Source organism: Notamacropus eugenii, chromosome 7 (genome assembly GCF_028372415.1).
Source record: "Notamacropus eugenii isolate mMacEug1 chromosome 7, mMacEug1.pri_v2, whole genome shotgun sequence".
Classification (NCBI taxonomy): Eukaryota; Metazoa; Chordata; class Mammalia; order Diprotodontia; family Macropodidae; genus Notamacropus; species Notamacropus eugenii.
The window spans coordinates 54,748,003-54,771,013 of record NC_092878.1 but is presented as its reverse complement, the minus strand read 5'-3'; the positions used below and the strand labels follow the sequence as shown (position 1 = coordinate 54,771,013).

The window sequence follows — 23,011 nt, the reverse complement described above, 5'->3', positions numbered from 1 at the left end:
TGACTGCATATAAAAGAATACTTCTTAATAATCAGAGCTGTCCACAAATAGAAGAAATGTCCTTGGAAGATTGTATGTTCTTGGTCAAGAGACATCTTCAAGTGAAGCTTTGAAATTCGCATATTGGGAGTGCTATAGAGTAGGCTCTTGGACACAAGACTAAATGTGTCATAGTAGATGACTTATGAGGTCTCTTCCAACTGAGATTCTGTGGTTTGTCTATGATTTTAAAATTGCCTCCTAGCTGACATTAGCTGCCAGACTGATCTTAATAAAGAGCACTTGTATTATATCAGTCTCTTCTTCAAGAGCCTACAATGTTTCTTTGTTTTTCTTTCACATCAAGTCTAAATTCCTTGAATACTGGATTTGGAGTCAGAATCCCTGGTTTCAAATTCAACCTCTGTCATTTGTTAAGTGGGTAACCTTGGGCAAGTCACTTCACATCTCTGGGCTGCAGTTTCCTCATCTGTAAAATTAGGGGATCCAGACTAGATGACTTCAAGATGTATTACAGTTCCAAATAGATATTTCTATGATCCTTTTTAAAGATCTTCCATAATTTAATCCCAACCTACCAATCCAAATTTATTTCCCACCACTCCCAAATACAAATGCTCCATTTTAATTAGCTAATTGCCCTGATTATACTCTTTCCTTTCTGAATTCTCTCCTACCACTTTTTTCCAAATCCTACCTATACTCAAGACACAGCTCACATCCAAGCTAAAGAAGCATAGTAGCATAGTAGAAAGAGCTCTGGACTTGGGAATCACAAAGCATTGGACCATGAAATCCATGGATTTAGAGCTAGAAGAGAATTTAAGAGGCCATTTAGTCCAACTCCCTCCTTTTACAGATGAGGAAATTGAAGTTCAAAGTTAAATGACTCACCCAAGGTCACACAGGTAGTAAGTAGCAGAGTTCAGTTTTGAACACAAGTCCTCATGGAATGCTGACTGAGGGGAACAGTAGGACAATTAAGGAAGGAGAGACGGAAAAATGCATTTATTAAACATCTAATATGTGCCAGGCACTGTGCTAGGTACTTTATAAACAGCTCATTTGAGCTTACAAGAATCCTGGGAGGTAGGTGCTATTGTTAAATCCATTTTACAGTTGAGGAAACTGAGGCTGGCAGAGGTTTAGTGGCTTGTCCAGAGTCACATAGCTAATAAATGTGCAAGATCACATTTGAATTCAGGTCTTCCATACTCCAGGTCTAGAACTTTATCCACTGCACCATCTAGCTGCCTAAGTTGTAACAAAAGTAGGTGATATGAAATAATTCAGGAAAGGTAGGTTGACTCAAGATTTTAAAGGGCTTTAAATGCTAGGATGAGGAGTTTATAATTCATCTTATAGTCAATGCAGTGTCACCAAGGATTTTGGAGCAGAATTGGCGTTGAGGGAAAGGTGTACCTGTGTCTACAGAAAATTGTTTTTCCCGCTGTGTGAAGAATGAATTGAAGAGAGGTGAAGATGAAATCAATGTTAGGACCAATTAGGATGCTAATATAATAGTCCAGCTAAGAGATGCTAAGGGTCTGAACTAAGGTAGAGGTTATTTGAGTAAAGAGAAGGAGAAGGATATGAGAGATGATGTAGAGGGAATATTGACAAGTTTGGTGACTGATAAGATTGGTGAAAGACAAGAATAAGTCTAAGATGACACCTGGGTGACTTGGGGAATGACAATGTCCTCAACAGAAACAGAGAAGTTTGGAAACAGGTCAAGAACAAGGATCAAAATGATCAATTCTGTTTTGGAAACCCCGAGTTTGAGATGCCATTAGGAAAGCTAGGTGACATCAAGCAGGCAGCTATCAGGGTCAGAGTGGAATTCAGGCATTAGGGTTAGATACATAAATTTCATTAAGAAACCATCAGCATAAGGCTGATAATTGAAGCAACCAAGAGGAGTAGATGCAATCACTCTCCAGAGTCCTACAATGATGGCAGATAGGGTCCACCTAGTCTCTAATAGAGAGAATGGCAAATGTAATAACATTAAATTTAATATAGGTAAATATAAAGCCTTGCAATTGGGTTCATAAAATCAACTTCTAAAATGTAAGATAGAGGAGAGTGTCATCTGCAAATGATCTAGGTAGTTTAATGGACCAAAAGTTCAATGAGTCAAAAATGAGATATAGCAGGCAAGAAAGCTAAGGCAATCCTAGCCTGCATTAAGAGAAGAATAATGACAAGGATGAGGGAAATAATATTACTATATTCCACTCTGTCTGGCCACATCTGGAGTATTGTGTTCCCTTCTGGGAGTCATATTTTAGGAAGCACTTTGATATGTGGGAAAATATCCACAGGAAGATAACCAGGATGGTGAAGAGTCTTGAGTTCATGTCACATGAAGATTAGTTGGAAGAACTAGGGATGTTTAACCTGGGGAAGAGAAAATGGAAGAAAATATGATCATTGACTTCAAGTATCCAAAGAGTTGTCATGTGGAAGAAGGATTAGACCACTAAGTGCCACAGTGGAGAGAACACCGGACTTGGAATTGGGAAGGATGAATTCCAATCCTTCATTCCTCAGATGTTCATTACCCTTAACGTGCTATATAAGTGTTAGCTATTTATTATAATTGCTTGTTTTGCTAAACCTCTCCCCGCCCTGAAGGGGGATGGAACTATAAGCAATGAGTACAAATTGCAAGGAGACAAATTTGGCCTTCATGTATGGGGGGAAGAAGCTTATTAATTAGCACCATCAAAAAGTGGAATGGGCTGCCTAAGGAAGTAATGAGTTTTCCATTATTTGTGGTTTTCAGGCAAAAGCTGTGAGACCACTTCTTGGGTATGTTGTACCAGGAATTTACCTTCAGCTGTGGCTTGTACTAGATGATCTCTGAGATCCCTTCCAACTCTGAGATTCTATGATAATACCACGGAGGAGGAGGTAAAGGTAGAAGGGAGATAGATAGATAGATGATAGATGATAGATGATAGATAGATAGGTAGATAGATAGATAGATAGATAGATAGATAGATAGATAGATAGATAGATAGATAGATAGATGATAGATAGAAAGATAGATAGATAGATAATAGATAGATAGATAGATAGATAGATAGATAGATAGATAGATAGATAGATAGATTTATATATCTTGCATAATGCCTGTTGATCCTCCTGAGTACTGAGATAGGGAGGAGCAGATGCTGAACCAACAATTCTGGTGTCAGAAGCAGCCTTCCCACCTCCTAGTAATGGAGGGCTAAGACACTGTCACTTTTTTTCCCAATGGTTCAAGTATCATAGGGCAGAGTAAGCTGTGTCTCCACACATGACAACAAGCCTCTGGATGGGAATACATCCAGACTAGAGTCTGAGAGCTGTATTCCTACCCTCCAGACCCAGTGATGTGGGAACAAACTCCAGGAAGAGATCCTCTAACACCTGCAGTGACAAGAAACTCACTCCCTCAAAAGGAAGCCATATTAGATGAAAACTGTATAACAAAATGTCTGTCTCAAAAACACATTATGCCCACATGTACAAAAATATTTATAGCAGCTCTTTTTGTGGTGGCCAAGAACTGGAAATTGAGGGAATGCCCATCAATTGGGGAATGGCTGAACAAATTGTGTTATATGAATGTAATGGAATACTACTGTGCTATAAGAAATGATAAACAGGCAGACCTCAGAAAAACCTGGAAAGATTTACATGAACTGATGCTGAGTGAAGTGAGCAGAACCAGGAGAACATTATACGCAGTAACAGCCACAGTGTGCAAGGACTGTTTCTGATAGACTTAGCCCTTCTCAGCAACACAACGACCTAAAACGTCTCCAAAGGACTCTTGATGGAAAATTCCATCCACATCCAGAGAAGGAACGATGGAGCTGGACTTCAGGGTGAAGCAAACCCTTTTCTCTTTTGCTTTGTTTTTTTCTCATAGTTTCTTCTATTAACTATAATTCTTCTGTGCAAAAAATAAAAGTTTAAAAATAACACAGTATGGACTTAATACTTATTGATTTAACTTAATTTTAAGAATATATCCATACTTAAAAAACCTTATTTCCTATTTTCTATGTATTACACCATGGTAAATGACACAAATAACCCAGAACCAGATTCCAGAGAGTAACATGTTTATCCATGCTTAGTCAACAAAATATTCATCTGCATTACTTTAAATCCTTACCTACTAATTCTATACAATTGTCAAGAAGCTGCCAGGAAGGATGACATCATCGAGGAATTGTTCAAGGCCCTTCCCTGTCCTAGGCTTTTAATAAATCTGTTCCTAAACAGTCTTCCCCTCCCAAATTTCCTCTCTAATTTAGCTCTACTTTAGCACCTTCAATAAATGAGTCTGGAAAATATAGACACAGGATAGGACAGTAAAGAGAGTGCTGGACTTGGAGTCCGGAAGACCTGCTTTCAAATCTTACCTCTGATATCTACTAGCAGTACAACCGTAGGCAATCATTTCACCTCTCTGAACCTTAGTTTCCTCAACTGTCAAATGGGAATAATATTAACTGTAGTACCTACTCCACAGGTTTGCTCTGAGGCTCAGCTGAGATGATGTACAGAAAGTACTCTGCAAATTTTAAAACATTATATAAGTAGTAACTATGATTGGTAGTAATTAAAGTTGAACTCACCCATTTGCCCAAGCCAGGATAGTCATGTTCAGGATCAAAAAGGTGTTGATGCAGCTGGAACTCTCGGCTGAACTCTGCAGTGTCAGGGGAGTTTTCCAGACATCCATCATCTACTGCAAACAGCCAGAAGTCTTTGAGAAAAGCCAAGCAACTTATGCATGCCCCCATGGGTAAAGGTAAATAGGAACAAGGCAGGCCACTGAAGGTCAGAATCACATTCCCATCTGCATCCCAGGTATCTATTCCTGCTTCCTTTTGACTCACTTTGTGACCTCAGGCAAATCACTTTCCCTCTCTGGGCCTCTTCTCCATCTGGAAACTGAAAATGATGGTGGCTACTTCCCTCTAGTTACTTCAGAGGGATACGGTGAAGTTTGTGCCTAGATTTTTGGAAATACCTTGTGCTCCTTAGAGAAAGGTTCAATATTATCATATTATTTTTTATGTAACATAAAATAGAATAATTGTATTTTAAACACAATGTTAATTTGTTTAATAATGTATATATTTATAATATAATATTCTATATAGTATTTTAAAATAAATGCAGTTTTGCTCCTTAGAGAAAAGTGCGACATCAATTTATTTTACATATAAAATATATTTTATGTAAATACACTAAATTATTTGATAAATAATGTTATATAATAAATATCTTACAGTAAGTACTTAATAAACCTTAGTTAATTCCTATATATTGGGCACAATTGTATTCAGCATGAGGCCAAATGAGACTCTGTCCCAGGGCACTGATAGGAGATAAAGTGTGATTCCTCCCTCCCCTGCTGATGACCCTCAGTAGCTTGATTTACCTCCTAGATCTCTGGAGGCCCAGGACATAACCACATCCACAATCCTCTCCTGACCTCACTTCACTCACCCACCCACAAACTAAATTTGTCTCAGGCGAAGTTTGGGCTAATTATAGTTCTAATATGAGATACGCATTCCTTCGGAGGAGGGGGAGGAGGAAATGCTGTGTATTTTGTATAATCAGTACAGTTCGCATATTTTTAATGTGCTCCTGCATTAATAAACAACATGGACACACACATACACACACACACACACCATAGTCACTGAACAGAGGGGTGTGTGTATGTGTGAGTGTGAGTGTGTGTGTGTGTGTGTGTGTGTGTGTGTGTGTGTGTGTGTGTGTGTGAGTGTGTTGGGCTAATGGCTGTTCCAGCATGACTGGTGCTATAGGCTCTGATTTTCTTGTTTGAATTTTCGGTTCAGATCTGTGGTTTCATCTTGGTAGGGCAGTGCCTAACCTGGACATTCCTTCCAAGGATGTAGAATGACATCCTCTGTGGGAGCTGCCTGAGGCACTCAGTGGTTAAGCAACAGGCTTGGGCAGACATTAGTCTAACACACACCCATTCTATATTCAGTGGGTATGGTATATCTGTTTACTAATCTGGGGTCTAAGGCAAGACTTGAACTCAGGTCTTACTAAATCAAAGGTCAACTCTCTAACTAGACCACACTATCATTCAGAAACAGTGTCTTCAAAATCGTTTTTCCTTTTTGTAAATGTTTTATTGATGCCTTTTTAAAACATCACTATCACCCCTCAAGGACTTCCCTCCATGGAACTCTCCCTTGTAACAAATACGTCCAGTCAAATAAATTAACATATTTTCCATGTTATATATTCCTCATTTCACATCTATACTCCATCCCCTCCTTGCTAAGAGGAGGACAAAGTTTCCTTAGCCTCAGCACTCTCCAAAGCCCCTCTGGATCTTACGATTCTCTGGAGATGATTCATTCTGCCTATCTTTTATGTGCCTTAGACAACCAGAAAAGAACATAAGGAGTCTGGGTTGCATGGGAAGCTGAGGGGAGGAGTGAAGACCAGTTTTCAAAAGACTGATGAGACATCAAATAAGTGCTGAAAATGCGCGCCTATTTACAATCAGCCAGGTATGTCCTGTGTCTCGTTTCTTGGAGTATTTCCAAGTCTTTCCAGAAGGCAGTCTGAAACGCACACAAGGCCTCTCCACAGTATGAACCTAATGTGGAAGTCATTAGCATACCAAAAGATCTCTAATGCAGCTCTACTGTGTCTGCTCAGTGTTCAGATCTCCTGACTGGGAACGTTATCTAACCCCTACATCTGCAACCATCAGTATGTCACGCTGGTAGGAATGGAGAAGATTATAGTAAAAATAGGTGCTCAGACACATTTTTTGGATGATAACTTTGTGGAGTGGATTCTAATTCTTTACTGGAAGTGATTTCCTGGGTGATGCTGAAGGGTGGGAGCCCACTGGGGTCATGAGAACGTAGGAGTAGGAGTCAGATAATTGAGATACCAACCACAGAATTTAATATATTATCTCTGTGGCCAGGAAACAACATAGATGAGGATTTCCCTACATTTCCACAATGACGCAGAAAGCAAATTGAGAGAATTAAAGGATAAATTTTCCTTAAATTAAAGACTAAATTTCCAGAATAGTATATTGGATGCATGGAGGTCTAAAAGCTGAGACTTGGGGCTTATACCATAGCCCATACTGACCTCTTCCTTCTCGGACATCCATATTTATGGTCTATACCATACAGTCTAGCACCGAATGATATCAAACAATGAATAAACGTTTATTATGTACCAACTTTAGACCAGGCAATGTGCTACATATGCAAAGACTAACAGGGAACATAAAGCTTACATTCTGTTGATAACACTTTGTATTGTTTTCCTAATTTTTTTTGAGAATGTCCATCAGAACTGTTTCTTGAGAACCGGAGTTGTGTCTTAGTCATTTTGTTTTCCACATGACCGGAACATAAATACTTGCTGACTTGACTTATTTGAATTACTATGACTTCAGTACTTGTGTTCCCCTCTTCCGTTCACAGATCAAAAGTGAATGTGTCACATAACCCTCTTCTAGCAAGGCCTTACACATAGTAACCTTTCAATGATACATGTAGAATTCAACTCATTTATCACGAAAAAATAACATAAAGAAGTATATGATTAAGTCCAAAATGAGAATACAAGGAATAAGAAACTGAGAAATTCAGAAAAAGAGATCTATGTACTATAAATTTAGTTCAAGAAACATGTGTTAAATGCCTTCTATGTGCAGACCACTCTACTAGGTATTAGGGATGCCAAGAAAAAAACTAAACATTTCCTTTATTCAAGGAACTTATATTCCATTGGGGGAAGGACAGAAGGAGGACAAGGAAAAGGAAAGGAAATACAAAGCAATTTCAAGATGCAGAGAGTTCTAACAACTGCAGTGACGGTCAAGAAAGTCCTCACGTAAAAAGTGGCCCTTAAGTTGTGCTTTGTAGCAAGCTAGGGATCCTACAAAGCAGAGGAAGGGAGGGAGAACATTCCAGACATGGCAGACCACCAGAGCAGAGGTACAGAGGTGAAAGCCAGAATGTCATACACCAGGCCAATTTGCCCAGAAAGGAGAGTATTTGAGGGGGAATATTATGAAATAAGCCTAGAAAGGTAGTTGAGAGCCAGACTAAAGTGAGTCTAAATGCCAGACTGAGGATTTGATACTTTGTGAAGCATGTAAAACTTGAGCCGAGCCTTGAAAGATGGGTAGAATTTGGAGACATGGAAGGGATGGGGAGGATTCAAACCCAAAATGTTTCACTCTGAACTCACTCCTTCTAAATACCTGAATAAGGCCCTCTGCTGTGTCTAATCAATCCAGCCAGCTGCCCCTGGGGAATGTTGTTCCTTAAACTTGGTACACGTCTTTCCTCTCCCTGAATCTAAAATTATACAAGCAAATAATATGTGGCTGAAATGATCTGAGCCATGCAGTGATTCAGGTTTTCCTGCAATCCTATTTTCAAATCTAATTTTTCACTGCGCCGGCAGACCCACATTGCTTTGCCACACGCAATCACTTAGATTCTCGTTAGTTACAGTGACCATGTTTTTTAACAACAACAACAACAAAAACCCAAGACACATGGTCTGATAGAAGATATTCCTTTTGTAAAGTCTTGTTAAAAGTACACTTTCTTTCCTTCCTAGATTTTCCAGGACATATGATTGCTGCACCATCTCAGTACCTTCTCTAGTAGCTCTAGCCCAGAAGGGATTTTCATGAGGCAGCAAAGTCCAAAGTCTACTCCTCAACATCCCCTATGGAATCCCTGAGACTTTTTCCTGATCTCTCTGTCATGCTTGAAATAACACCAAACATCAGTGAAATCAATTATTTCAATAATGAGGAATTTGCACCACCAAGAAACAAGGTTAGCTGTATTCAGGCATGTTGATACCCTATTAGAACCTAACGCTCAGCCTCCCTGCCCAACTCTGGATTCCTTTTCACACAATCCATGAGTTATTGAAAGTACAGATTTGTCCCTGAAAGTGATGAACCCTAGCAGGTAACCAGATTAAACTGGGTTCCAACTCGGTCCATATGTAGACAAAACATTTTATCCTAAATTGAGTTAGAAATAGCAGGTGGTAGCTCTTTGCATGTTACGTTAAAAAGCAGAGAAAAGGAAATGGGGAATTCTATCCTTAGTCACTGAGTGATAGCTTAAAAACAAAGGTCTCCCTTTAAACAGAGCCTGAAAGTAGGGGCAGAGGGGTCCTCAGGCCAGGGCTACCAATCCTATCATTGGTCTATCAGGATGCAAGCCTATTCTGGTAATTAAGAAATTACCATGTCTTAAGAAGAATGACAGTTATGAGGAACATGGTCCAGGACAACTTTAATAGGAAATACTAGTATGCTAGGCCTCTCACTATTATCCATAGAAACAGTGTATGAAGACCTGAGGGGAGAAAGCAGAGAGGGAAAGGAAGGAGTTAAACTGAAATATTTCAAAATATTTTAGCAGGCTTCCATTTCTGATTTTTTTATCAGAACTGTTAAAATGTATTCGAACTGACAGTTGGATTTTTTGCTTAATCTATATTGGGCAAATAAAATCACAGATCTATAAACTGGAGGGGCATCAGAAGCCATCTCATCCAACCCCCTCATTTTATAGAGGAGAAAACCACAGTCCACAGAATTGAAGTGGCTTTACCCAAGGATGTATAAGGCTGAATTTGAACCTAGGTCCTCTGACTCCAAAGCTATGTCTCTTTCCACTCTACCACACTAAATTCAGAGAAGTGCTGTGGTGTTGTTCTCAAAGAGGACCAGTAGGAAGAATACCAGAGTCTACAGTCCTACTCTTCTATTTACTATATGATCTTAGATGAGCCTCGTCTCCTATCTATTACATTAGGATAGCAATAATAATAAATATTCAGTGAGATGATGGAATTGAAACCATTTTGTATCTCTGTGGTGCCACATGTACGAATCTGAGCAAGTCACTTTCACTGTTTCAATGTCCTCATCTAGAAATGAAGTCAATTACATGGGCCCTGAGGTCCCTTCCAGCTCTACATAGATCAATCAATCAATAAACATGTATTAAGCACTTACCATGTGTCAGGCATTGTGCCAAGGGCTGGGGTACAAAAAGAGGCAAAAGACAATTCCTGTCCCCAAAAACTTACAGTCTAATAGATCTTAAATTGTTGGCATTTTGCTCCTCCCACCGCCCCCACCTCCTGCAAAGGGAGGGGCTAACTGGATGCTAGGGCTGGTAGTTGCGGGGGGAAAGTAGGAGAAATGAATGGGTGTGGATAATCCTGAGAGTAGATAATCTTGAGTTGTCTGTGTCTTATGTGGGAAAAGGGAAAGATATTTTGGAGGAATTTGGAGGGAGGGGGTGATGAAGATTTCTTTTTAAGTTAAGGAGAATGGGGAGATAATTGAGGGCAGCTAAAAGAGGGACGGCTAGATAGCTCAGTGGACAGAGCACTGGTCCTGGAGTCAGGAAGACCACTTCAAATCTAACTTTAGATACTTCTTAACTGTGTGACCCTGGGCAAGTCACTTAACCTCTGCTTTAATCCATTGGAGAACAAAATGGTAAATCACGTAAGTATGTTTGCCAAGAAAACCTCATGAACAGTCAAGAAGAGTCTGACATGACTGAACAATGGGAGAGGGAGAGTGAGAGAAAATATTGGCAAAATAATTTTATATATCTGGGCCTCATGACTGATATACGTATGCCAAATTAAATTCACTTGGCCTCTTCACTTTCTAACACAGGGCTACCCAGTAGAATTGAACTGTTAGTAATTCTCAATGCTTACCATTAGCACTTTTAAGTTTCAATTGCTTACAATCTCAAATCTATTTCTCCCTGGGAACACATCAGTATGCTTGCCCATTACCTGTTTTTCCAATGGGGCAGGGATTTGGAGGATCTGGATAGCCCTGGTCCTCACTGAAGTCCTTGGGGATGTTGTCACCAATCAGTTCAGCCACAATGTTAGGGATGTTACCATAAGGACCCAAATGCTGCGGACCTTCATGGGCACCACCTGTAAGGAATACAAAACATCCTCAGATGGATGTAGATAAGGAGCCCAGAAAAATAGACACTTACTTCTCAACAAGACTGTGTTCCCTCTTCAAGGATGTGCTGGAGCCAGTTTAAATAGGCTTTTGAGAGATGAATGTTAAATTATCAGTGTGAATATGTATACTTTGCAAATTGGCAAATATTATTCACAGCTTGATTTATTGTTCTGTAGATAATTTAGACGAAAGTGTTAGAAAATGCGAATAATGTAGATTAAATTGACAAAGATGACAAAAATGACAATAATCAATGCTGGAGAGGCTGTGTAATGACAGGTATACTAACACATTGTTGGTGGAGCTGTGAAATAATACAACCATTTTGGAAAGCAATTTGGAATAATGCAAGTAAAGTGACTACAGTGTCCATGCTCTTTGAACCAAAGACTCCATTATTGGATTTATATGCTAAGGAGGCCATTAATAAGAAGAAAACTCCCCAAAAACACCAAAATATTTACAGCAGCACTTTTTGTGATAGCAAAGAATTGGAAACAAAGTAGATGACCATTCATTGGAGAATTGTAGTAACGAACTATTATTATGCTGTAAGAAATGATAAGTGTGATAAATACATTGAAGCCTGGGAAGATCAACAGGAACTGATACAGAATCAAGAAAACAACATACACAGTAACCACAACAACGTAAATGGAAAAATTGAGTGAATGTAACAAAATTACAAAGATCAAAGAGGACTTGAATAAAAGAGAAGGATACTTGAGATAACTAGGATGATGTACAAAACAGAAGACATCAGTAAAAACTTCTTTTTTAAAAAATACAGATTAAATTTAGTGTATTGTTTGTATGGTTTTTTTTCTGGAGAGACAATTATTAATTAAACTTTTAGCAGCACACTCCTCTCCTGATGCCTTTTGAAAACCAAAACAAGTCCTATTCTCTCAGAAAACTTTTTCTGGACCAGCCCCAACTGATTCTATACCACATCTTCCACAAACTTAGAGATTTTGTGTTGTATTAATAAAATCATTGATTGAGAGGCAAAGGGATCTTTTCTCTGCCTTCTTAAGCAAGAGAAGACAATACAATTTAATCTTGGCCTTGATGACTCAGGTTCATCCTTACAAACCTCACATTGTAAATAGAAAAGGCCTCTAAGAAGCCATACCACCTCTTCCCTTGCTTCCCAATGAGCACACACTTAAAATACCAAAGGCAAATGAAAGTTGATCTAACCTGAAACACATCAAGAGAAAAAGATCCCAAGAGCCTCCTTCACCCACCTTTTGGATCATTGTTCTCTAGGTAGATAAAATCCTTGGTGCTCCAACTAAATCCCATTTCTCTTTGGCCTACCTTCATAAAAACCATAAATCATCGTTTGTTATTTTCTTCCTCAGGATAAACAATATTATTTAATTTAGTCTTTCCTCATGGGTCTTCATTTCCACAGTCGATTAGTTTAATAGAAAGAGCGCTAGTTTTTCTGTCAAAGACATGAATTCAAAATCTAGCTGGGCTACTCATTACCTGTGTGACCACAGGGAAATCACTTCATTTACCTCAGTTTTCTCTTCTGTAAAATAGGATTGGAATTGTTATTAAGCCCCTTTCAGATGTAATAATCAGGCAGCTAGGTAGATGGAGCATTGGGTCTGGAGTCAGGAAGACCTGAGTTCAAATTTGGCCTCAGATAGTAATTGTGTATCCCTAGACAAGTCATTTGACCTCTATCTTCCTCCATTTTCTGAGTTTTAAAATGGGAATAATAATAGCACCTACTTCGCACTGTTGTTGTGAGGATCAAATGAGATAACATTTGTAAAGCCCTTATAATTTCTGAAACATAGTAGGCACCTAAGAAATGCTCCCTCCCCCCTCCCCCCTTTGATCCAAATTAGTGTTGGGATTCATTACTAGGAGAGATCCAGACAGAGATTCAAGAAGGGAAAAATCACTTGAGACTTCATGGAAAGGATAATGTCAGAACTGGATTTGAAGGAAGTAAAAGCAGGCAGAATGATGTAGTGAAAAGAGTAGGGCATTTGGAATCAGAAGACCTGAGTTTAAATGTCTCTTAAGCTGCCTAGTACTTTTGTTTCTTTGGGCAAGTTACTTACTATCTGTAGGGGCAGGTAGGTGATGCAGTGGATAGAGCACCAGTGCAGGAGTCAGGAGGACCTGAGTTCAAATCTCACCTCAGACACTTGACACTCACCAGCTGTGTGACCTTGGGCAAGTCACTTAACCCCAACTGCCTCATTCTGGGTCATCTCCAGTCATCCTGATGAATATCTAGTTACTGGATTCAGATGGCTCTGGAGGAGAAGTGAGGCTGGTGACCTGCACAGCCCTCCCTCACTCAAAACAAAGTCAAGTGCAAGTCATGTCATTATTTCTCTGATGGCATGGTCTTCTTCGGGAACGAAGGGCAAACCCATTGTATAGCAATAAATATTTTTTCATTGTTTTCTTCACATCCTTAAAATAACTCTATGAGGTAAGCAGAATAGTATCAATCATTATCCTATCTCAATATTTTAAGGAATCAAGATTTTATTTAGTGTAAATACACCCCCCACTGATAATGATCATCTCTCCAACCGTTGGCAAACAGTTTCATAAATTGCTATGGCTAAAAAAAAAAAAAGTCATTAGTTGGTGGTCAAATTTTTGTACAACTTGCAATACAATAAGAGATTGGGTCATGAGTATGAACCACCTGGATCATTGAGAGGGCTAAGCCATTTGCCTCTATACTAAATGGACCCATCCTGTGATGCTCAGTGGATAAAATGCTGGACCTGGAGTCAGGAAGATCTGAGTTCAAATCCAGCCTTAGATAGACATTTACTAGATATATGACCCTGGGCAAGTCACAGTTTCTCATCTGTATAATGGTAGCAATAACAGTAATAACACCGGCCTCTCAGAGTTGCTGTAAGGAAACGTAAGATAATATTTGCAAAATGCTAGGAAATTTTAAGATGCTTGATAAATACTAACTATTTTTGTTATTGGATCTCTGTTAGGTGGGAAGTTACAACTTCTGTTAATGTGACCGCCTTCCCCTTTCTAATTTAGAGCTTCTAACAGGAACATACAGTATAGAAAGGACACTATTCACAAGTCCATTCATTTTCTAGGGATATGTGAAGCCCTGAGGACTGTGTTTTATGAAAGCCCAAGTAATCTCTATAAGGACACTACCAGCCTATAAAGGAGGAAGTGAAAAAAGGTAGTAATGCTGAGCTCTACTCTCTCTTTATTTTGCAATTCTTCTAGTTATACAGTGTTTTCAGTTTTTGCAAAATGTTTCCACATTTTTGATTTTGACTTACTTCATTAAAAAACAACACATACATTATCAATTTCTTAATCTGTCCAAGGTAGTTTGTCATTGCTGTTCATTCAGTCCTGTCAAGCTCTTCATGTGAACCATACTGTCCATGGGGTTTTCTTGGCAAAAATACTGGAGCGGTTTGCCATTTCCTTCGCCAGTGGATTATGACAAACAGAGATTAAGTGACTTGCCCAGGATCACACAGCTAGAAAGTGTCTGAGGCCAGATTTGAATTCAGATCTTCTGACTCCAGACCCAATACTCTATTATCCACTGAGTCATCTAGTTTCCTCCCAAAGTAGTGCAAAAGAAAAATGTCCTGCCTTCATGAAGCTTTCTCACTAGTAAAGATAAGGAAATACACAAGTAACCATAGCACAGGATATCTAGAGAATCACGATGGAGGACAATGCCTTCAACTTGGTATTAAGAGCAACTTGGGTTTGAGTCTTGTATGACCCCAGGTGAGTGAAAACATCTCTGATCCTCCTCTTCCTCATCTGTAAAATGGGGATATTACTAGAACCTTCTTCATAGGGCTGTTGTAAAGATCAAATGAAATCATGAGATGATCCCATTAGACAATGAGCTCCTACAGGGTTTGTTTTTGTTCAGTCCTATCCAACTCTTCATGACCCCATGTGGGGTTTTGTTGGCAAAGATACTGGAGTGGTTTGCCTTTCCCTTTACCAGCTCATTTTACAGATGAAGAAACTGAAGCAAACAGAGGTTAAGTGATTTGCCCAGGGCCACACAGCTTGTAAATATCTGAGTTCAGATTTGAACTCAAGAAGATGAGTCTTCCTGACTCCAGTGCTCTATCAGATTATGACAACTAGCTGCCAATCCATGAGGGAGGCACTATCTTTTGCCTCTTTTTATACTCCCAGTGCTTAGCACAGTGCCTGGCAGACAGAAGGTGCTTAAGAAATGTGACTGACTTACTAACTAATGTTCATAGTGTACTTTGTAAAACCATGCTAGTCATTTTATTCATTCAACAAGCACTTATTAAAAGTCTGTGTGGTATCAGTTATGGACATTATTTGTCTATATAACTCAGTGCCTAACACAGCCCTGTGCACATAGTAGGTGCTTAGCAAGTTATTGTTTAATAAATATCATTATTAGAATACAAGAGTGCAACTAAAGATAGAGTACTTTGGGAGTTCAGAAGTGAGAGTGATGACTTCTGACTGGACATCAGGGAAGGCTTCATGGAGTAGATGACATCTGAACTGCAGTTTGAAGTATGGATAGAAATGGATCAAGAGAGAAGGAGTGGGGTTGGTAGAGAGTCAAGGCAAAAGGAACAACATGAGCACACTAGCAAGAAAACCTGCACCATTCCAAAGAAGTATGTAGGGCTAGTATCCCCGATTTACAGATGAGAAAACTAAGGCCCACAGAGGTTAGATAATTTGCCTGTGATCAGGTAGTGATGCCCAGCACAAGCATAATAGGGCCCTACAAGCATCTTCTTACTTTGTTTTCCACTTCCAAAGAATGGTTAGAGCCCCAGAGTGTCCATTGGTAAAATGAGATCTCCCAAAATGAGAGTGGGCTCAAGAGATCCAGGGGGCTTAGTCTCCTAAAACAATTCTCCTTACAACAACTCACCATGAAGATTCAGAGCGACTGAAGCCAAGTCCTCATTCTCGGGAGGCATTGGCAGAATCCTTCTAGGATGGGACCCTGGCCATTATTCTTGCTACTGTCGTTCATTAATGTCTGAATGCCAGCTCCATGCCAGCAGGTTTGCAGCATCCAGACCCAGCCCCTAGCCTACAGACTTTCACTCACAATGTGGTAACGCCCTGACAAGCTCACAGCCAGCCCCCAGTCAAGTCTCATCAATAAACCCTCTCTGCTATAACCCAATGACACCAAGGCTGCCAGTTGGGCTGGATGACTGGACATCAGCGCTGGACAATAATGAAGAATTGTAGTGGGACAGGCAGGTGCCAAGTAACCAGTCACCCACATCATAAAAAGGGAGTTCCATGAGGGCAGCCTGGCAGAGAGTGGGTGCAAGCTCCTGAATACCAGCCATTCAGCTAAAGGGGAAAAGATCCAACAGTTTTCAGTTATGTTACCCACAAACAGCAGGCACTAAAAATACAGCCCCTTCCTTCATTCTTCCAACCATCCTGGGTATACCATTTCTATTATGGTCTAAAAAGCTCAAGAAATCATATGGGTTATTAAAGCCAGCTCCTTGAGCCCGCACCCACCCATGGCACTTCCCAAATATCCTTGCTAGTGGGCAGAGGGTGCCAGCCTGAGATACCCAAGGGACAGAAAAAAAGGATCTGAATTAAGAGAAAGGAGAAGTCTTATGCTCAAGGAATCCGAGGCAACTTTCATCTTTCAAAAACCCAAAAAGCAATAAATAATCAAAGGAGATATGAGATGGGTGACAGCAATTCCATTCAATTCAATAAACATTTATTAAGGATGTAGCAACACTGTATCTTTACAAAGCCCTCTCATGCTTGCCTTCTTTGCTCTCTTAACAGGGCTCCTTTCCCTAGGATTTGGATTCTGCCTCCTCATGAAAATCCTTATCTTCTTTCCATCAGCTGATCAACAAGCATATATTGAATGCAAAGCACTGTGCCTAAAATGTAAATTCAAAGACATTATATTTTAATTATATTTAATTATATTTTACTTGTGTGTATCTGTGTATGTGAAGGGGCAGAGTATCACAAGCACAGAGATAAGTCAATACAAACTATAGAGAAGGTCATCTCAAGAGGGAGAGAACATAGACACCTGGGATGATTTTCCAAGGGCCAAGTATAGGAGGTGACACCTGAATTGTGCTGAACATGACCCATTGCTATATATTACTCCCTCTCTACATACTTTGCATTCTATCAGTCTGGCTGTCTCTTGTTGCTCCTTACTTTCAATATCCTTTCTTGTCTGTATCCATGCCTAAGCGCTGGCTGGGATACATTCCCTCCTCATTGTTGTTGTGTTTGTCCTTTTTTGAAGGAGACCATGACATCAGGGATTGATGACATGACTTGCAGTTGACCTGGATTTGAGTGAGGGAGAAATGTGCAAGGTCACCAACCTCACTTTCTTCTCCTGAGCCATCTGGGTCCAGTGACCAGATATTCATCAAGATGACTGGAGATGGCCCAGAATGCAATGGGAGACCCTGGGGACCCTGGCCCTTTTAGGCTGAGGCCTTTTCAGGTTCACACTTTGAGTGAGGTTATAAGAGCCCTCTTTAAGAAGTGAATCAATGGATGACATCCGTCCTCATAACCCCTGCTTCAAATCCCTGGTTGCTTTTAAGACTCAGTTCAGGCACCACCTTCTGCAAGAGGACTTTCCTAGTGCCCAACTCCATCCCCTTCCACCCCACCTGCTCATGCCTTCCTTTCCTTGTATGTGTTTTCTATGGGTTTTGCAGATGCCTGTCTATATACATGCAGTATCCTCTATTAGAGTGTAAACTCCTTAAATGTAGGGACTGTTTTACTGTCTTTACACCCATGGCATGAGTCACAATGCCTGGCACAGAGGAGTCATCAATCAGTTATTTTGCATTTATTAAGCTCCTATTATATTCTAGGCAATATGCTAAGCACTAGGGATTGGTGTGTGTGTTTGTCCTTCATTGCCGAAGAAGACCATGCCATCACAGAAATGATGATATGACTTGCACTTGACTTTGTTTTGAGTGAGGGAGGGCTGTGCAGGTCTCACTTCTCCTCCAGAGCCATATGGATCCAACGACCAGATATTCATAAGGATGATTGGAGATGACCCAAGATGAGGTAATTGGGGTTAAGTGACTTGCCCAAGGTCACACAGCTAGTGAGTGTCAAGTGCCTGAGGTGAGATTTGAACTCAGGCCCTCCTGACTCCTGCACCACCTCTAGACACTGCACCACCTAGCTGCCCCAAGCACTAGGGATACAAAGAAAGGCAAAAGACAGTCCCTGTTCTCAAGAGCTTACAATCCAATGGACCACAACATGGAAACAAACACTCAAAACTAAGATAGATATAGGAGAAACTGCAGGCTGAAAATTTCATAAATAATTATTGATCTTGACCCCCCCCCCCCCCCCCAAGAAAAGACATCTCTTCCCATTCTTTTGTGCTGGGGAGGATAGAATGTCAAAATGTCAAATTGAAATAGAAGTAGAACTAAACTGTATGTCAGGATCTCTGCAGGCTGAATATTCACTTAGAAAACCATACAGTAACATTATCTATGTTTCACTCTATTTTTATTTGTTTTGTTAAACATTTCTGAATTACATTTTAATCTGGTTCAGGCTGCACTCCAGCTGCATGAGGCCCACAGGTTCATGTTTGACACCTCTGGCATGGAACATGCTTATAATGTCAGATTTTTCTAAATGCAAAATTAGTTTTGCTGAACTTTTTTCCTCTTCCTCCTCTTTTTCTTTTTAAAAAATTTCTTTGTTAGAAGAGATGACTCTGGGTAGGAGAGGGAGAAGAAGCCTAGGCAAGGTAAAATAAAAAAATATCAATAACCATCTATTTCAAAAAAATAAATGGTGTTGAATGGTCAATTGAAGGAAGATAAAGATTGTAGGAGGTAGTAGTAAGGAAACAGAACCTACGATCCAGGGAAGAGCCAAAGGGGAAAAAAAGTAAGCATGAGAGGGCCTCCTTAGGACATAATATTCTAAGAAACTTCAAACTTGACCTTGAAGTTTATATGGCAGTATCTGATTTGAATACATCCACCCACTCTTTCAAAAAGTACAACCACTTCCCAAAGATTCAAATGCTGATAAGACACTTTTCGGATTTTCTGGTCCCTTATGTCTCTTCATTCCTTCTTTAGGATTCTCATTACACATTAGAACCCCAACTGAAGAGAGTGGGGGGAGGAAGAAGAAAAAAGGAAAGAGGGACAGAGAGAGAAGGGGAGGGAGGGAAAGAGAAAGAGGAGAGAGAGAGGGGAGGGAAAGAGAGAGAGAGGAGAGGGAAAGAGAAAGGAAGAAGGGGAAGGAAAGAAGGGAGAGGAAAGAGAGAGAGAAAAGGGAAGGAAGGAAGGAAAGGGGAGAGGAGAAAGAGAGAGGGGGAAGGATGGAGAGGAGGGAGAGAGAAGGAGGAGAAGGAAGAGGAGAAAAAACATAAATTAGTCCTCCTTTATTATGTAGCTTTTCTTAAAAGGTTGAAAAGACTGGTTAGCATGAAGTTTATGATTGTCTATGGAGTTCAAATATGTGCAAATGCTTTCCAAAATTAGCACAAATACCTTATATATCTGTGTAGAAACTAAGCTAATGGGAAGAAAAAATTAGGAAACTCATTTATTGTGTTTTTCTCTATACCCTTATCCTTTTATTATTTTGTTAGTTCGATTTAAAGCTTTCTGACTTGATCTCCAGTAAACACATATTCATATGTCAAAGAAATAATTTTCATTTTTAAGGACTATATTCAATCTGTAAAATCAGAGTGTTGGATTAGGGAATCTCTAAGGGCCTTTATAACTCCAAATCTATGATGCTATGATCCTAAGGCATATCCTTTTACAAATAATTACCATATCCCTCCTCATAAGCAGAGCCCTGGTATTGGGTGTTTCCAAGAATTCCTGCATTGTGGCAGCCAAGAGGGGCCTAATATTGTAATGGCACCGAGGTCATCATTTCCATTTCAATTAAAGTTCTCATCTATGATTAGTCCAATTGACTTTGGGGGTCTGATCTAATTTCTTTCTAATTTTAACTGGTTAGGTAAGTGCTGGATAAGTGGTACAGACATTAAGTGCTATTGGGGAAAATAACAAAAGAATTATCTTCAGCATGGAAACCTAACTAGATAACTCAGTAGCTAAGTCATAGAGAGCAACCCGAGGTACAAAGATGGATAAGTGATTTGCCCAGAGTCAGTATGAGTGTCAGAATTTGAACGTAGGTCTTCCAGACTCTACACCCACTTTTCTGTCCATTATGCCATCATACTTCTATAGAATAAGAAACACAAGTGATAATCACAAGAGACAATGAGAATGTAACCCTTCACCTTTAAAGAAACTATCATTGCCCATGCTACACTGGTGGCCAAACAGTGCCTGAATTGTTTAGTGATGATGGCTGGCATCGGATCATCCACATTCTCTTACCCATGACACCATGGCACAAATCAAGTTGATTAGGAGAAAACAGACTACAGATCTACTCTGGGTAGTCTGTATATTCACCATCCCTTAAGGCCAGGAAGCCGAACAAGAGGGCAAATTGCAACATAGCTCTATCAATGACTGACCATTCACAAGGATGCCACCACATATTTTCAACTTTGGTATATATCACTGATCTACTGAGATTCACTGGGGCCATATGGCACTTTAAAGGAGAAATATGAATTGAGGTAAAATGATGGGAAATTGAAAAGGAGAATTTGCTTCTCAGCTGTGGCTTATTAACAAGTATTGCTCTTCATTTCATTCTCTTTTTTTCTGCAATGTTGCCTAAGAAGCCCCAGAAGGAAGAGAGTTCATTCTTATTGGGGGGTCACTGAAGACTTCAGTGAACTCAACTTAATATAAGCATTCTCTGTGGCATGCAAACAATGCAGGCAGTGAGAAAAGAGCATAAATGGATTGTTCTTGCAGCTTTCACATCTCCATATGGTCCCAATTTATGATCATAAGCAGAATTGTTTATTTTTTTAAAAGCTTTTTAGTTCACTTTTAAGGTATTTTGCTGAGGCACAGCCTGCTCTTAAAAGAGAGAAAATGTGTGTTTTTTCCGAAGTGCTGTTTATTTTGGCTGTTTACTCATTTGCAAAAGTTCAAATGTTATTCTGTGGATTTTACTAATTTTCCTGCAGCAGCCACAAGACCAAGAGGGGGAAAATTTTTTTGCAGGGAGATACTTTCAGGGCTGCCATGAATTTGGTAAGCTTTGCAAAAGCAATTTTGAATAGGTAATTTGTTAAAGTCCCCTCAGTCACTTAATTTAACTTTATTTGCCGTCTGCAATGAGGTGTCAATTTGGCAGTTTGTATGGTGCCCAAAGATGTTTGTACACGGCGGCCAAGGTCTCTCTTTTCGGTGCTTGAACTTTCACAATTCACCTCATTTGATATTTGCTGAAAGACAGATTATCAGGAGGTTAGAGAAGACCTCAGATTCAGTAAGAGTCAACAGTTGCTCAAAAATATTGGGATCTATCAAATTATGACTTGCCCTAAACTGAACAATGTATTTTTCACTCCTCAGCCCCATGTCCTCCCTGAGAATAAATGCTCTTGCATGGCTATTCTGGGATTCCATGGTCAAATGCTCCTTGTAAGTTATTCCTCATGTCTCAGTACTGCAACAACAATAAAATTACCTACCTACTGACTATAGGAAGCAATCCATGTTGATTAACTAGAGAAAAGCAAGCCAAGTGGCAATATTCATTTCACTGACTCCCAGGCAGATTGTTCTCTTTCTGCACTGGGAAACAGGGATCAGAAACTTAGATTAGGGAACTAGGCAACCTGGGTAACATGGGTCAGAGATGTGGATGAGCACATAGAAGGCAGGTCAGACTTGACCCAAGGTCAAGTCACCCAGAAGAACACAAGTCAGAGGATAAACAAATAAATGAGAATCAGGTGGACTTTGTTTCGGGATCTGTTGAGTGAATATTCAGGAGACCAAGTAAATGGTTAAGATCCAAAAGAACCACATAAGTTGAAAGGGAAGACAATAGTAGACTGGGTCAGATGCTTGGCAAGAGACTGATAACTCAGTCAGCTCTGGACCTCCAGCTCTAATAATATAGCTGGTTTGGAGAAACTTCTCCTCTTTACCCATCTCTCCTACCATATGTAGCAATAGCCCTAAGGCTAGTAACAATTTCAGATGATTTGAATGATGCTGTCCAACTGACTGAAGAGAAACTCGGGGTGGGGCGGGGGGGACAGAATCAAAGAATGAGGGATTTAAAAGAAGATTTTAAAAATCAGATCTATTATTTCATCGGTAGAGTGAATTTCCAATAAGGAAAAATGTCCCTGCCACTTATGCTGTGTCTTTGAGAGGTGTATGGGGCACTGAAAAGTTAAGTGTTTCACACAAGGTTCCACAGTCAGGAGATGTCAGAGGCAGCATGGGAACCCAGGTCTTCCTGATTCTGGGTCCAGTTTACTTCCAATATGTCCTACTGCCTCTTTTAAAAGAGAGCATTCAGGAGAAATTTAAGTTGCTTTGCCAACTCCTGGACCAAATAAGGAATGTTCCACTGGATGGGAAACTTCCCTTCAGGTATCTAAAGGAGAAAATACATAGAAATCTGTAGTCATCATACCTGAACCTCTTCTTAGATGACATGACTTCTCTTGGAGACAAGAGAGTGGCATGGTCCTGCTCTCTGGGAAACTTTTGTGAGAACAGGGTGAGTAGCCACAAGGAAGGGAAGTCCATAATTTGGTCCTGTTACCATTCAGCAGGGATGCAAAGAAAAGCTGCACTTCCTACCAGGCAGGGAGACCCTACAGGCATTCCCCTTTGCAGACATCTGAGGATAGAAAAAAAAATTTGCTCTAGGAAAAATCTTGGCATTGCCATTGAGTGCTGCCTGATACCACTTGCTGGGAGTTGCCTACATCTGACTACAAGAAAA

The 23,011-nt window shown here is 40.0% G+C and overlaps 1 protein-coding gene across 1 annotated transcript in view; it reads right to left on the bottom strand.

The window, feature by feature from the left end:
• LOC140514429 (uncharacterized) overlaps nt 1-23,011 on the bottom strand; it is a 65,647-nt gene that overhangs the window by 11,842 nt on the left and 30,794 nt on the right. Inside the window, 3 exon segments of the mRNA XM_072624778.1 lie at nt 895-959; nt 4,641-4,753; nt 10,888-11,037. Of these exon segments, the coding sequence (XP_072480879.1) occupies nt 895-959; nt 4,641-4,753; nt 10,888-11,037 (328 nt within the window).